The 17494-nt window shown below is 36.3% G+C and overlaps 2 protein-coding genes across 9 annotated transcripts in view; both read right to left on the bottom strand.

Moving 5' to 3' along the window:
* LOC117119400 (steroid 17-alpha-hydroxylase/17,20 lyase-like) overlaps positions 1-4986 on the bottom strand; it is a 12033-nt gene extending 7047 nt beyond the window's left edge. The window contains exons 1-2 of one of the 3 annotated variants that reach the window (XM_033264196.1): positions 4848-4951; positions 454-546 (exon numbers count right to left, since the gene is read on the bottom strand). The gene's annotated coding sequence lies outside the window, so the exon portion shown is untranslated. Of the gene's footprint in view, positions 1-453; positions 893-4847 lie in introns of those variants that run through there. The other 2 variants (XM_033264199.1, XM_033264197.1) reach the window with 2 other exon arrangements.
* LOC117119402 (steroid 17-alpha-hydroxylase/17,20 lyase-like) lies at positions 4526-15612 on the bottom strand. 6 transcript variants are annotated; one of them, XR_004447185.1, is made up of 7 exons: positions 15534-15612; positions 14592-14731; positions 12988-13167; positions 12660-12753; positions 11880-12038; positions 10163-10355; positions 9871-10002 (listed from the first exon to the last, which is right to left on the bottom strand). XR_004447185.1 is itself a non-coding variant. In XM_033264202.1 (6 exons), coding segments are annotated over exons 1-6 (630 nt in total). In that variant the 5' UTR covers positions 14991-15101; the 3' UTR covers positions 9877-10012. The 6 variants fall into 6 exon arrangements, 2 of the variants coding, with proteins under 2 accessions (XP_033120092.1, XP_033120093.1); XR_004447182.1 differs by lacking the exon at positions 15534-15612 and adding an exon at positions 14989-15101; XR_004447183.1 differs by lacking the exon at positions 15534-15612 and adding an exon at positions 14989-15101 and having other exon boundaries at positions 9927-10067.
* Between the last annotated feature and the right edge of the window lie 1882 nt (positions 15613-17494).

Below are 17494 nucleotides of genomic sequence, written 5' to 3'. Positions count from 1 at the left end.
ATTAGGTCTATATTAAGATAGAATAAAATAACAGGTCAGTGAAGATCCTAAAAATGCCTAAGAGATACAACTTTAAAAATGGAGAGTCCAGACTCCCTTCAGCAAAACCATGTGGTTGATTTTTGCCCTTATTTTAACTTTCTAAAATTGATGGGGTCAGGGTGGAACATAACCGACTGGGCCCTGAATCGGCATAATGCAGACATTTTATCTTTACGAATCATATTAAATTCGACAGCACAAGATCCGCTGATGTTGACATAACCAGTTGGTGCCTGGATAGAACGAAATATGCAACCAAAGCCTAGAATGTACATTTGAACTATTCTACCAGGACCAGCCTGCGCAGAGCTTAGCGTCATAGGGTTTTTATGAAAGCAGAGCAATGTGGTAATCAACTATCAAACATAATATACCGGAAGACAAAGGCTAAGGATATAATATCTAATTTACCTTCTACGAACTTTCTGAACTGGGTTTCACTAGCGTTTATGGCTGGTCACCGTCGCTGAAAACTTCAACCAACTCGGCCAGGCAACTGGGTCTCTTGTAATCGATATACAAACAAAATGTTTGAGTAAGTGATCAGGTGTACCCTTATGTAAACACTCGTGCGAAGAGAAATTGTACAGGATATTATTGTCTTACAAACCGCAAATGTCGATGACTAACCATCATACATGAGACAGTCAATAATCGAATCTGATGCAACCCCATGTAACTTGGAAATCCAGCTGATGGTCGAATCCAACGGGAGAACGGTCACATACATGTTCCACCCCACCGCCCCCACACAGATTTGACACTAGGCCTACATGTTTTTAAATTTCAATACAGCAAACTTCATGTATTGAAATACGAAAAAGCAGAATACAAATACAAAATGTTTTAATAGAGCCTACAACATTCGTTATACTTACTGCTGTTAGCGCTTCCCAGTTTTCCGATAATTTGGTGCCCCACCCATCTTCCCATTCTGAAAATTCTGGATCCGCGCTTCCCAGTTTTCCGATAATTTGGTGCCCCACCCATCTTCCCATTCTCAAAATTCTGGATCCGCCCCAGAGTGCATTGTATGCATGCAACGAAGGCTTTTGTTTTTTTTAAATTTTATTAGTGATAATATTGTTACACCATTCGTAACAAATTGTTATAGTAGCATATATTATACATATTAAGTCATAACAAAATTTTCTGTAGGAACCTACTCAAATATGTACAGTATTTATATCACTTGATCATGTAAATATTGCCTAATAATATCTCCGGTAAAGATTGTGTCTCTTAAAGCTAACCTGTCATAAATAGTACCCGAATTTTCAAGTCTCTGACTCTAGATATGTTTGTTTAGAATAAGCGCCCCGTTTGAATAAGCGCCCCTATTGAATAGACGTGAAAATTGTCTTAAGCGCCCCTCGATTTCTAAAAAAAATCAATCATACAGTACAGTACATCACCAACTTAATTTTCTGCATCAACTATTCGCATCTACCTTAGCATTGTCGGTGGGTCAGTCCAGCTATCCATCAGTCGGGCTCTCAGTCTCCGTTAAGTTTAACATGATTTTCAGTTTTGATGCATCTTCAGAATTCCGTTCTTTTTTTATTGCTACCATATTTTTGTAACAAATTGTTATAGTAGCATATATTATACATATTAAGTCATAACAAAATTTTCTGTAGGAACCTACTCAAATATGTACAGTATTTATATCACTTGATCATGTAAATATTGCCTAATAATATCTCCGGTAAAGATTGTGTCTCTTAAAGCTAACCTGTCATAAATAGTACCCGAATTTTCAAGTCTCTGACTCTAGATATGTTTGTTTAGAATAAGCGCCCCGTTTGAATAAGCGCCCCTATTGAATAGACGTGAAAATTGTCTTAAGCGCCCCTCGATTTCTAAAAAAAATCAATCATACAGTACAGTACATCACCAACTTAATTTTCTGCATCAACTATTCGCATCTACCTTAGCATTGTCGGTGGGTCAGTCCAGCTATCCATCAGTCGGGCTCTCAGTCTCCATTAAGTTTAACATGATTTTCAGTTTTGATGCATCTTCAGAATTCCGTTCTTTTTTTATTGCTACCATTTTTTAAATATTTAGAACAACTAGTATTTAATAGGGCTATCTAAAAATGAAAAAACTGTATGGCCATTTTCAGTCAACAAAAATTAAGACTTCATCACTCTCGTATCTAAGCAAGAAACCCTGCAATGATCCTGCTATTTCTGAATTGGCAGATCGCCAACACGCTTACCACCACCACTAATTTGCTGTTGTGTACCTCAACATTCTTGTCATGAGCCATGCTCTCTCGACGATTACCTTTTCTTCACCAAAACCATTCGTTTATCTTCGATTTAAAAAAAAGTGCCCCTTGAATATTCCAATTTCCCATAAGCACTTCTTCAATTCTCATCTATTTCCATAAGCGCCCCCTCAATTTCCACTCTGTTTTCATATGCGCCCCGTTTGAATAAACGCCCCGTTTGAATAAGCGCCCCTCAAAAAGAGTCAAAAATATTTTAAGCGCCCGGGCGCTTATTCGCGCGAATACGGTAATGCAGTTTATTTTTGTTGTAGGTTTTAGGCTAGGGAGGAGAGTTAATTTTATTGTGAAATACTCGGAATCTAATATTTTGCTTGGACTGCAGGCCTACCAATGACGACTGCTGTAATGAGAATCATAACAAGAATTCACAACACAGCATATATGAAGGCTGTAAACAGTTTATGTCAATAATATGTAATTCTGTAAAGCCTTATAAAACTGTATGATAAAACATCTTTGCAAATCAATTTTTATGCCGTGTCATGTTTTGTAGAATTTCCTACAGTGCCTCGTTGTCATAGATAATCATCTTCTATTAATGTCTTAATTGGGTAAAGGCTAATTCATTCTCCATCACTCCCTCTGGGAAGGGGGTTGTTCGATAAATAATGAAAGCGGAACTACAAAGGATCGGATCAGTGGCGTAACGAAGGGGCTGAAAAGGCCTAAAGACAGGCGCTGGATGCCAGAAGGCCGCGAAGGGTCTTCGTGGGTGGGGGGTGGTATGGTGTGAAGCCCCAGATGCTCCGGGTATTTGAGCTTTTTGTGATATATTTTAATGTTTTTCTTTGGCACAATTGTGTTCTTAAATATGTATCGAAATTTGACAAAATAGGCCCATGCGTAGTGTATTGTAATTGAGATAATAATTTATTCGTCTGAAACTTAATTTCTTGTTACAAATTGTTTCATTTTTATTCTATTATATAAAACAAATTATTATTGTAAATAAAGTTTAAAACATTTAATCAAAAGAGGGAATAAACAAATTACTGTTGCATGTTTTATTGGTATTATTGAGAAAATTAACAAAATTATGAAGGTAATTTAAAAAGAAATAATATCGGCGTCATTTGATGTGCTTTTAAAACCGTGATAACATTAAAACCCGTTAACATTAGGCTATTGTTTCGACTATACATTTCCCCAGTATTATTAATTTTTTCTCCTTTACTGTCGCAATCCACTGGCACAAAAAGTTTTATGCAGTCCACCAATAATTTTTGCTCATAGTCATAAACATGCGCAGTAATGAACTTCGTATTTAATTATTGGACTCGTCCCATGCGAGTAATGGAAAGAAATCGCATTTTTCGTGAATTCGCCTAGTGTTCCAGTATTTCAACCTACGGCCCGCGGGCCAACTCCGGCCCGCCAGAAAATTGGATCCAGCTCGCTACATTGCTCAAAAATAAATTATTTTCCTGGTCGATATTCGGTTATTGTTGCAAAGGAATTTGCTAGCTAAGTGGAGACGACATTCACGTAAGTAAAATGCGTTACTTAATCTCATCATATAGGAAAACGTTAGAATTAATAGGAATAATGACCCAATTAAGCGGGTTTTTTAAGTGAATAGGAATGTCACCTAGTCTGATAGTGTTAAGATGTGTCAGCTTTTACTGAGTAGTTAACTTTATAGTGGCGTTCAGTATTAATTGACATATGGGGAGAGAGCGAATGATGGGAAGTAAATAATTATTAGGGGGACAGGCTCTGGGTACATGAACCCATTGAGAAATTCTCGACCTTGTTGGGGGAATAAGCCTACATTATTTTAGAAACACACATGCTTTGAAGTGTACGAGGGCCATTTCTAGGCATCTGATGTGTTACTTTAAAAACTTGCTTACCTTAGCCCAAACCTGGTGGAGTTGAGGTAAGCAAGTCCCTTGTTGGTGTTTGGAATATTTCTAAAATTATTTTTTTATGATTATGATTTTTTGACCAGTTTTTCTATGTACATATGAAATATCAGTTCTTTTTATGTCTGATTTATGCGAGAGGTCGCAGCCTCGAGTTCCGTCAGAGGAATTTTATTACATGATAGGCCCCTATTATCTTGATTTATAGGCCTAGTTTATATTGTATTTAATGGCAACCATGTATAATGTATATTTATGTATATACTCCATTATAAAGTGTTATTGAACCAAAAATAAAAACGAAGCATATAGACTAGAATACTATATTATTTTTGTTTATTGCTAGTCCGTTAGCCTTTACCAGCCTTATAAGTTCACAAAGTTCTGATACACATCAAGGTGATATGGAGACCGTAGCCTATCTTCCAGAGGGCCGAAGGAGCAATAGATTTCACTGTTCCCCGAATATAGAGCAGTCAATATTATATACATCATACATAGATTCTACAAGGCCTAAAATAGTATACTTACTTCCTAGCCTGTTATATTAGAGACATACTAGGCCTACTACTACTACTACTCGACTAGCTAGGCCTAGCCTAGGCGATCAAAGAGTGTGATCTTAGCTCTTCTTTGCTTACTTCCTCAATTTCAACAGTACCCATCATCTTGCAATATATTTGTCGAATATTGATAAGACATATTTAGTTTGTCTTTTGGTACATTTGCTATCGGCTTCATCAAGAAGTAATGCTAGACCAAGCTAGTACTCCTTCATTTCGAAACGTGCAGCCTCCATGGCCTATTTGTTTGTCGTCTACTCGCTGATCCGTGACGCGGTCAGAGGATAATCTCGTCGCAGTCCCCTTTTACCGTCAGCAGCGCGATGTAGTGGGCCTAGAGTTGGCACATTCGCGACGCTACAGGTTAAAAAAAATGCTATTTTTGAGGGGAATTATACTTTTTGAGGGGAATTATACTTTTTGAGGGGAATATGTACTTTCCATTTCCTCCCCCCCCCCTCTTCTTAACCAATCAGATGCATAGAATCATGTATGAGGTATATAAAACAGAATAGAACATTTTTCGCGAAATTTGAGAGGAAATTTTCCGATAACCTAGCAAATATCATTGGGGACCTATGCATTTCGCGCGCCGCGTAGTTACCAGTGTGTGCGTTCAGCGCTCTTTTTGACACTAGATAGCTGCTAGGGCTAGGCTAGGCCTCTTAAAGTCCCCCAAAGAGTACTAAAATGGCAAGAGGTCCGACTGCCGGGGAACGCAAAAAGTACTTCCACGAAGAGGCGCGTAACCTTTAAAAGATTCGTACGAGTTTCTATGTGTAGGGCGCCCCATATTTCGTGGCAGTACTTTTAGCTTTCCATTGCCTAGTAACAAAACTTACTGACATACGAAATCAAAGCAGTCGGACCTCTTGCAGTTTTATACTCTTTGAATCCCCCAGTGAGTTGCGAGACGTCGGCAAGATAAACCTGATAAATATGGTCTATACTTGGTCATTTTTTCTACTGTTATATATGTATATATTATCTACCAAAACACTTAAAAACCAGGGGTAAGGTTTTCAAAAAGGATTCAATACAAAATTTACATTATACAATTATTTTATAGAATACAATGTCGATCATAATAAAAATGTCAATATATATTTTTTAGAATTCACAAACATTGCATTCCTAATTAATACAAAATGAAAACAACATTGTTATACGTATTGTTGTACAATAATGTTAAGAACTGAAAAGTAAAATTACAACCAAATTTTAAAAATATTATAAAATAAAATTATTAAATATCTAGATTATCTATCTAAAAAATTATAATTTTAACATGAAACATTTCAGTTTCTTATGTATGTTGTTTTGTTGCTATCGGCACTTCCAAAGCTTCCAGACATTAGTCAACGCCACTTTTGAGCAATTCCTTCTGGTGTTAAATATCATTGTTGTGCGGGTATAATTGAACTGAAGACGAAATAATTGATATGATACGATATATTAGTATTATTATATTTGATCGCGTGGTGTAGCAATAGTTTTATAAGGCTTTGGAACATTTACTATTGCCTGTGGAGAACCACTGACCGCTACCGGACCTTCCACACCTGGTGGCTTAGAGAATTTGTAATTCTGAATTAACCACGTAAAAAGAAGAAAAATCTCTGCTTTAGCCAAGGATTCTCCAACGCACACTCTACGACCAGTGGAGAACGGCAGGAAGCTCGGTAGACGTTGCTTAACAGAGTTGAATGAATCCAAAAATCGCTCTGAATACCAAAAACAAGGAAAAATATCATTGATTGGACCAGATAGACTGAAGAATATGGATAATTAAATCATCCTCCGGCTTTGTTTTTATATATGCACAACGAAAGTCAGAGGATGTGGTGAAATGCGTTGGGTGTTACACCTAACACCCATGATAAACAAGGCTTTAACAAAGATCTTGGCATTTTGAGTGGCTATACGTTCATTGACCATTATTTGATAGCACAGCCATAGTTTATATCAATCTTTCCTATTCTTACATTGTTATACCATGATTTATTCTTAGCTCACCACGCCTACTGTTGAACGCAATATTTTGATTATATGTTCAGTACGTATACGGTAAACGTTGATAAAGAGAGCAGCAGCTCTTGTAATATTCGTAGAATAAATTGTATATCTCGTTAAATGTCAACCGTGTTCATCTTTATTTTGATTAACTTCGTATTGTTTTATACTATTCGGGATATATACATGCACCCATCATTAAGATGCCTCGTCAAAGGTGAATTTAGCAGTGGATGGGATGTCAACTGAACACTCAAGAATGCAACAAGAACTTGAGGAAGCTAAGTTAGAGATTGCAACTATAACAAATGAAAAGTCACAGTTGGAGTTGGAGATGGACAAGCTACTCGACAGAATCAGTGTTTTGGAACAAGAGCAAGTAAATGAGGTTTATTTAACCATTTAAATATGTACTGTCCACTCATGAGCTAAGCAAATTGCTGTCTCTTATACACATCTAGATGTGTATAAGAGGCAGGTGTACGTCTGTCAATTTTCTGGATGTTTCATCATCATTTCCTTGTAATTCTTCTCTCTGTGCTTGTAGAAGTAGCTCTATCAGATCATTAGCAGGCTCATCTGAAGAACATCATAACCTCAATAAAAACGTGATTCTTTTTAAATCGCATATCAGTAGAGATGTGTATAAGAGACAGATATATATACTATAGAACTGGAGGTCGCTGGAACAGAATGTTGCTACTCGGAGTTTCACGCTATTGCGATCGTCAGGCAACTCTATATATATATATATTTTCAATTACCTAAAGGTCCACTGATTAATCTCAGATAAGATAGTATAATACATACTCCAAGTATCATTCCTCATGATGACATAATTAATGTCAAAATATTGAATCCCGACACGATGGCGAGCATTTCGATACTATCATATTTTCAATTTGTTCTGTCATTAACTTTACTGACTATACTATACCTGGTTGGAAAACCTCTGGTGCATCCCAATATTTCGGGTCATTGTGAAGTGCCCATAGGTTAAAGAACACCCACGTATCTTCTGGTATCGTGTACAAGCCTAAAACGTAATAATATTCACTTGATAATAACATTTACTAATATATCTTTTTATCTAACAAAAACATTAAAGAACATGCAGCAAAGTAATACCACTTTTGCTACTTTTACTAGTTCTGCACAAGCTTTTGTGGATTTCATAAAGAGCATGATCAACAAAACCTAAAAAAAAAAAACACCAAAAATATTACAATGTTCCGAAATTTTATGGTTACCTAAAGAGTATGCTTAGTGTACGTAGCAGTGGCGAATTTAAAAAAGTGGCCGGCCCACCCTCCCCTCCTCGCTATTTTTTTTTCTAAATGAAAAAATACATGATGGACAAAGAAAATTATATCCAAATCTTAACTTTCTGAACGTGCCATTTCTGGCGTCCTGAATATTCCTGGTTCCAGCACTACGTGGTAAAACAGATGCAGTTTTCAACGGACGGAATTTAGGATGGTAAAGTAATGAAAACAGGCCTACCAACGCCTAAAATGTGTAGGTTACTCTACGAGTAAAATAGCAAGCACTAGTCGTGTACTTGCTACTACTAGCGCTTATTCTTTGGGGTTACAAAGCGATAACTACTCTCCACTGTAATTATTACTTTCCTCAACTACAGCCCACCCAAACCAATGAGATGGGAAAGTAACTTAACTCAGTTGGTTAATCTGGTGGTAGCCACTGTGTGTGCGCTGAACCGTGGATATCTCTAGTTCCCAGGTTTAATTCTCATCGCTGCCTCTCCTTGTGTTTCAGCTGGAGGGCTGAAATATAAGTTATCCTAGCTCACCGTCGGATGAGACGTTTAAGCCGTTGGTCCCGTGTGCATTATGGCCCATCACTAAGGAACGCAGTACACTCTTTGGGAAAGAGTAGGGGATTTCTCCCGGTGTACTGCCCAATCACCACCAGAAGGACACCACAGTAAATAAGTCATCTTCTAGACTTTCGTGGGCTATCCTTGGTGTTTACACCGTATAAATCCAATCCAATCCAAACCAACATAATATTTCAAATACCAAAGTAAATATGGTAATACCGTACATAAAGGATAAAAATAATAAAATGAAAATAATGTGTGCAAAACTACCATACCCAGCCCACCACGTCGCAATAACCAGGTAGGTTTTAAGGCTCACACTTTAAACTGCTGACAGAGAGTGGCAGTTTTTAATGGGCGGAGGCATGATATTCCATAGAACAGAAAACTAGGGTCAATTCAAAATTCAAATTCAAAATAAATTTATTCCAAATCTTTTCAAAGCATAGATAAACAGTACATATATATATAAAAATGGAATTGGAAAGGGCAACCACAAACAAGCAGAGCTTTACAATAGTGGCGCCCGAAAAAAAAAAAGTAATTAAGATACTATTTCAAATTGACAAAGAATGAGGGCGTGATTTGTAGAGTGTCCTTTTCTAAAGCCGTATTGTGTTTCATTCAGGATTTTATACTTATTTAAAAAAGAAACCGTTTGGTCATAGACAATTCGTTCATAAATTTTTGACATACATGACAATATAGAAATAGGCCTGTAGTTACACATGTCATCCCTTGCTCCACTTTTGAAAATTGGTATAGTTTTTGCAAGTTTAAGCTTCTCCGGGAAAATTCCAGTTGTGAATGATAAGTTAATCATATAAGTCTGTGCAGAAGAAAAAGATAATGCAATACCACGTCATATCTGACTAATGAGGTCAGAATAACAATGATGCCTTACCAATAGAAGAGTCTTTAAGTGCTCGATGAGTCACAGCAAGAGGTGCAACTGTTCCAAATCGCATTATCTCCATGATGGCAGCCTCCGTATATGGCAACTTTCCACGATCACTTACTCGTGGCGGTCTGCCTCCAATGACTTCGTCAAGTTCCATCTTAATTTTTTCCTGTATAGACGGGTTGTCGATCATACAACCGATGCCCCACAATAATGTAGTTGATGATGTGTCCGTTCCAGCTGTCAAAAGGATTCAGAATTATGGCATCATGTCAAACTAGTAACAGGTATTACGTGATTCAAATGAATCGTTTACCTGTTTGGAAATGCAACAAGTTGCTTACCACTGAAAAGATCATCCACAATTTGCTTGATGTGTACGTCTGTCAATTTTCTAGATGTTTCATCATCATTTCCTTGTAATTCTTCTCTCTGTGCTTGTAGAAGTAGCTCTATCAGATCATTAGCAGGCTCATCTGAAGAACATCATAACCTCAATAAAAACGTGATTCTTTTTAAATCGCATATCAGTAGTGTATATCTACTACAAAATGAATACGTTCTACAGAACTCCTAACATACCGTAATTGTTTGCAAAATAGTCTTAAAATTTCCATTAGAAATAGCTCTATTTACCTGGACTATATCTTTCTAAATGCTGACTAACTTCTTTTTCAGTCATTATAGAGGATTCTATTGCCAATTTTTTAAACTTATTAACTGACGGACTATAGGAATGAAATCAGCAAGGGTACCATTTCCAAATGCTTCATTCATTTCTTTTTGTAACTCGATGATTCGACGTAATTCAGGGTCGTTGAATTCATACCTATAGTAAAACGTAGGATATATTAGTGTTCAAGGTTTTATACTTGGCTTTTCACCTTAAAATGCACATGTTTATATACACACAATTTTTTTCTTTGTTGTGTTCATAACGGATTCTGCGTTCATGGACTATAAATTCATAAGTAGACCTTTCATACACAATACAATAATAATAATAACAATAATAACTAGAAATTGCAAATTTCAAGTGAAGTGCTACGAAGTACAACTGCATATAAATGTTCTTCGAACAAAATTATTTATGCGAGTCAAGTGAAAATAATGAATAATAAAAATATAAAAAATAGTATGAGACACGACCCATTGTCTATATTAGAACACTTCTCATTGGGTAACAAAGTCGTAATTTTTCATTTTTGTCAAAAAGTGTCTATAGTGGTGAATTATGGTTTAGGTTTTTTAAATAAAGTTTCAAAAATTTCTATGTATGTGGAAAATGTAGTTGATTACCAAAGGTTACAATTTTTTTTTATTTTTGAAGACTGCATGGTCTAGGAAGTGTACATTTTTTATGGGGCAAGTTTCCAAGGCGGGTGTTCTAGGGGCGAGTTGACTACCAAATAGTGTTGCCAAAGTGCGAGCCAGTGTGTTATTTGATCACAAGTGCGAGACATCGCAAGTGTGAGCCAGCGAGTCATGACGTCACGACAATAGATACGAGACGTTACTCGAGTTGTGCGAGGTATCGGCTGAGATTTGTGGAGTACAATTCAAAAAAACAACTATAGGTTTAATAATGAATTATTGTGATGTTAAATAGACAATGTTAGCTATCAAGGAGAGACGTTGTTTTTCATTGGGACCTTCGTCCCTTCAAGGCTAGGCCTATACCATCCTAGCTAGTCTAGGCCTAGAGTAGGATAAGGCTAGCGCGACATGCGGACGTTGGTACGTGTTGGTTAGTCTACAAACGTCGCCTAAAGTAATTGATTTTACCCGGCAGAACTAAAGAAGGAAACTCCGCTTTTCAGTCGTCTTAGGCTCTTGTTTTTTGACAAACAATGACCTTTCAGAGGTCAAATTGCTGTCAAGAATATGAAGTGGCTGCTTCGCAGCAATAATGATAATAATAATAATAATAATAAATAATTTCATAATTAGTAGACCTTTCATACACTCCATATTTATACTTTAAGTATTATTGTCTTTCTATCTACAGAAGGCAAATACTTTTTTTCGTCCAACATTGGACGAAATGGTAGGAGGTAATAGATACCGGTAGATATCAATTAGATTAATATTTTTAAATTGTCTATTTAAACGGTTCATTTGATATTTACCTATTGACGGTTCCCTGTTTTGTTTTCCATGATGTGCTACTTGTATTTATTATTAATAGATTTATAATAATAATAAATAATAATAATAATAATAATAATAATAATAATTAATAATAATCATAATAATAATAATAATAATAATAATAATAATAATAATAATAATAATAATAATAATAATCGAGGCTTACTTTTTCAAAGAAGCTTACGTACGATAAGATACTTACTTATGGCCAAAGCACATTGAAGCGATTACATTATAGACTGCGAGTGTAATGACTTCATGTGGATCAAAAGGTGTCCCAGCCTTCTGCGTCATGACGCCCTGTATACGTGGTATAATTTCCCTTATAAGATTCTCCAAATATTCACCAGTTGCGTATTTTCTAAATAGAGAACTCATCAAATATTAGTACCATAAGTGGCGCTTACAAAAATTGAGGCTTCAGTTCAGCGCTTATTCGAGAGCAGCGCTTATAAAATAATATTGGCGTAGCGCTTTCCATGCCCGTTCCCTTGTTACCTATTTCACGTATTCCCATAGTTCGGTAGGCCTATCATAAGTCGTACGCCATCGTAAATAAACGTTTATAAAGAAATGTTTGTGTCTTCATTGTGTTATTCATTCATTTTAAAACTGTATACATTGTATTTAAAACTCTATTTCTCAGTGTTTCATTACGTCACAGGGTAATATATACTCTCGATAATAAGCGCCGCGGCCGCGGCGCTTAACGAAAAATAAAAAAATCAGGTTTGGTGCGGCGCATATTTGAGAGCTGCGCTTATTCGAGCATTAATACGGTAATGGTTTATAACTATGTGTTGAAGACAACTTAGGTCACGTCATTCTCTTTTATATCACCCAACAAATTTCACAGTTACGTACACTATCTCTATCTTGCCCATCACGGCAGTTCATACTTTGCTGGCGTACGGTACCACAGATTAAGGTGATTGAAGGTTGAATCTGTTATATCTATGACTGAACGTGGCCGTATACTAACCTGATAGCTGAGTGAGCTAGCTTTCTGTGAAACTTCCAGATTGGAGTTGGTTGAGCAAGAACAATGTCCTTTTGGTTGTCAGTGATCCAATCCACTAAAAAGAAAAAATACTCATTATTATTATTGCATTATTATCTACAATAATAATAATTATCTATAATTATAATATAATAATTATATACTTATGTTTAATTTTGTCTATAGAATATATATAATTTTGTGAACATTGGAAAGCGTTTGTGATGATTTAAAAGATTTATGCTATCAGAAACGTATCGAACGTTAATTCAATTTCCAGCTCAACACTGACAGAATCTAACGTACTTACAAAGATAGAGACTTGGACGTCCACTGAAATCGTTTGGTTTCGACAGCAAGGCTTCTTGTGTCAGTTCGTAATTGTTTATCACCACAGCCCAGTTTGGTCCAACTTTGAAAGAAATTATTGGTCCGTACTTCTTCGACATTTCTCTGAATATTTCATGTGGTGGTGTTTTGCCCATAAATACTTCATTAAAAAAAGACAAATTTTTGCTAAGAACTATTACATTATGATGACATGTGGCAGGTCAAAACATAGTTATGTCGTTCATCATTAGTATCATATACATTATGAAGATTGAAATTGAGATTTTCGCGCCTCACATTTAGGCTGTACTAACGATCAAGATGAAATAGTCCTTAAAAAACTGAACGTAGCGGTAAATTTTACTACGAAGAAATGGGAATTCCGAACTAAGCAATGCGCATGCGCAGTTACCAAATAACATCCGTGAATTATCTTTAAAAACACAGTGAGCATGCGCTTGGAAATGCTAGACATCCAGTGAGCATGTGCATTGAGTAAGTGAGGTTATCGAGTCATGTCGAGCAAGCGCAGTTACCAAAAACACGTCTCAGGAACCAAATAGCGTCTGCGAAGACGTCTTATGAACCAAATGGCGGCTGCAAAGAGAAACGGGAAAACTATATATGTTATGGATTGAAAATAGTAAGAACTCGAGCGGGTGGAAAGCCTCTATTTTGGCTATCTTTACAGCCAGTTCATTAGTGTTCGTCAGGGGGAATTGTAATTAAATTATAGCAAACAAAAAGTATATTAGGTTCTATCGTCGTACCTGCGTACGTAGACCTATATGCATTGACAATCCCATAAAAAATAACCACAGAAACTGACGACACAACTTAGGGCATACTAATAGCCAAGTAGAGCCAGGGTATTCCAGCAGTGAACCGACAATAGCTAAGATGAAACTCTGAAGGTTATCAACGTGGTCGAGCCTGGAGTCTAGGTGATAGCCTAATTAATCTACAATATGGGATTACATACCTTAATAATGTAATATTTATTGATCTATAGGAAAATACAGTTACAGATTTATTTATTGAAACAGCTAACTTAAATACGATAACAACATTTACACATAGGATTTGGAAGTAGCTGCAGTATACACAAATGAAATAAGCTAAGGAAGTTTTTTTTTTAATTTTTAATAGGAAATATTTCTTATTTATTATTCATAAATAACCAGTTGGAGCTAGGATGTTTAACTGTTGTACGCAATGGTTGTGGATTGGAATATTAACCTTGAGGTCGGGTTTGAAACCCTCGCTGGCTGTGCAAGTCGCTTGCGACCATGGGCAATCCAACTTCTCTTCACCCAGGACCTGAGTAAGTGGGTATACGAGGAGGTTCGAGTACAAAATGCGCTGATATATTTCATGCAGTAAACTATGGAATTGCCCCAATAGGCTTCTTTCTAATGACTGGGGTAATAAAGGAGTAAGCGCTTCTAAGACTTAGCGCTATATAAAAACGTAGGCCTATATTATAGTCCTATTATTATATTATTAAATTGATAGATAATATAATTATTCTTATTATATTGACATATACACAATATGTAGTACATTATACAATAATATTGTTACCTGAAACATTTCCAATGATAGGGTAGGGCGTTGGACCAGATGGCATTCCAGTTGGCCTCCGTATGTTCATGTACATCCATGTTATTAACAAGACACCTGCTACTAATAGTAAAGATACACCGGTCGTTATATCCAACATCCTAAATGTAAGTGAAATAAATGGAATATACAATAGTGTAATAGTCAACGATTCATAAACAGTACCGCATGTCAAGTTACAAGGAATGCCAGTTCTGTCCCTTAAATCATAGAGAAAATAGCTCTATGGTTAAATAGACCTAGATAATGCTGCATGCAATAATAGCACCAAGTGCAATATATGCTTGTTGCCAGTAACTGTCTTGTCGCACTGTTGGAAGCATCGTGTAACAACGTGACAAGCCTAAATCCAACTTACATGCTAAAACCTGCTGTGCTTCGTTAGCTGTGCCGTTATAATATTTTACGGCTCGCTTGCTGAATATAATAATGATTATCGGTGACAGAGCAGGCTTTATGGTCTATGCCTTGTGATCGCTATGCAAACATATTCAGCCGTTTTGTTATCAAATCGCAATTGATCATGTGACCATTCTCCTTACAAATGTATTGTGTATAACCAAAAAAACAAATACAATCTGCACTCGTGTTCATGCCAGAACGAAATGCGACACCACTTGTAGATTAATTTGTCATTTCTATTTTTCGCCGATGGAGTGGCTGAAAATTTTAACAATCAATATTTATTTAATATTAGGCCTATTTGATTTTATCAGTATTTAAACGATAACCAACCATAATATGCCCATAGTTTCCTTTTTTATTTATTGTTCTGTGCAATCTTGATGATTTAGCCTATAGATTATAGGATGTTTATATACATTACTGTCAACTGAAAACAATATAAACAAAACAATTCAAGTATAGTTTTTCCCTGCAGTTAACGTTACTGGTGATACTAACCTGATTGGAAATCATCACGAGCATCCCAGTAATTGTGACGTGCCCATGCTAAAGAATACCAAAGTATTTTCAGGTATTGTATTAGCCTAGAACAAATTATAAAATTAATTTAATGAAATTGTAAATAACATACTCTTATATATCCTATGTATGTCAGAAACTTTCAGAAAATAAACAGCAAACTGACAGCACGCGTGCGACTAAACTAGATCTGCACACATTTTCGTGGAATCCATCAAGTGTGTAATAAAAAAATAAAATTTACCGAGAGGAGGTCTAAAATGTATGGCAGGGCCTGAACTAAGTGGTAACCTGGAGCACCTGGTTTGGCTAGTAAGCCAAACTTTGAAGAAAACAATGATGCCTCACCAATAGAAGTGTTTAAGTGCTTTAAGTGCTCGATGAGTAACAACTCAAGCGGTACAACTGTTCCAAATCTCATTGTCTCCATGATGGTAACCTCCGTATACCGCATCTTTCTACGATAACTTAATCTTAGTGGTCTGTCTCATATGACTTCCTCAAGTTCATTCTTGATTTTTTGCTGTACGGGTTGTCGACCATACAGGAAATATACCACAGTATGTTGTTGATGATGTGTCCGTCCCAGCTATAAGTGGCAGCGCCAGCGGGGGACGGGGACTTGAGTCCCCCACCGGACAGGTCAAGCCCACCACCCATCCCACCCTCTTTGCATAGAGCTCGTCGGACAGTCAGGCCATACAAATATAAAAATAGGCCCACACCATGCCAACATAATGTCTGTCACAGTTTGAGAGTGCCATTTCCAAATATTCGATCCTGTGAGCAGAAAGCAGTGGCCGATTGAAGGGTAGGGGCCTTTTAAAAATTCCCCCAAAAAATGAGAAAAAAAAATATTATAATCAAGTTTTTGTCAGAGTGCAATTTCCGGCCTTCTACAGATGCACTAAGCATACTTTTACACGGTATAATTATCATAAGGTTACAAATTCTAATAAAGGTACACACATTCGAGTCGTGTGTTACAGTTAATTCAAATGTTTGTGGACAGAAACACTTGTATCTTGCTATAAAATAAGATGTTCTCTGCCTGTACAGTGGTCTTTCGTTATAATTTTGTAATTATTATCATCATCATCATAATCAATCATCATCATCATCATCTTCATCATCATCATCATCATCATCATCATCATCATCATCATCATCATGTTGGGGTACGTGCATTCGGCACCATATCCTGAACTTAACCGGATTTTCAACATTTTTTTTATTTGAAGAGAGTAGAATTGGCCTATTTCAAATCAGTCAATTTATCAGTCATTATTCTACTTTCTAAAATGTCAGCAATTATTTTACACTATTTGCAATACATTTTTTTTATTGTATTAGGCATTGTTCCCTGGTATTAGCTATAAAAAATTTATTTGTGTTTTTAGGTAAGAAAACATGTTAATAGTCCTATTCCTATATATTATAGGGCCTATTGATGAAAGATCACATCTTGAGTCTCAGCTGGGTCGGCAACACTGATCTCTACTATAATAGGTGGATTGCTCATTAGTTGTTTTTAGTGACGAGATCGACGCCATGGAAGGCCTGAGTGACGTATCAGTTTAGACAAGTTTCGTTTGGCATTTGTTTAAATTATTGTTAAAAAAATAATTATTCTTGCAAAACATCTCTGGATCCGTCCCTGGCCGGAATAAAAATAATTTTTAGTACTAAAGCATATATTAATGACAACAACATATTTCAGGTCATTATAAGATAATGAACTCGTTATACATAAGATGCAAAGGCCAATGAAAAAAATTATTTTTTTTTCGTCGTAGTTAGATAGCAAAAGGAAAAGAACTTGCCTTCAGTCGCCCCACCCCACACCATCGAAAATGTTTGAAGCCAAAACATCACGACCAAAGTAGATAAATATAACCTAATATCACCTTATTACGATGTGAGCTAGCGCCCGTTACTTG

Source organism: Anneissia japonica, unplaced genomic scaffold, assembly GCF_011630105.1.
Source record: "Anneissia japonica isolate Jap-2015-1 unplaced genomic scaffold, ASM1163010v1 scaffold3293_len478364_cov160, whole genome shotgun sequence".
Classification (NCBI taxonomy): Eukaryota; Metazoa; Echinodermata; class Crinoidea; order Comatulida; family Comatulidae; genus Anneissia; species Anneissia japonica.
This window is presented reverse-complemented; position numbering and strand designations above follow the sequence as displayed.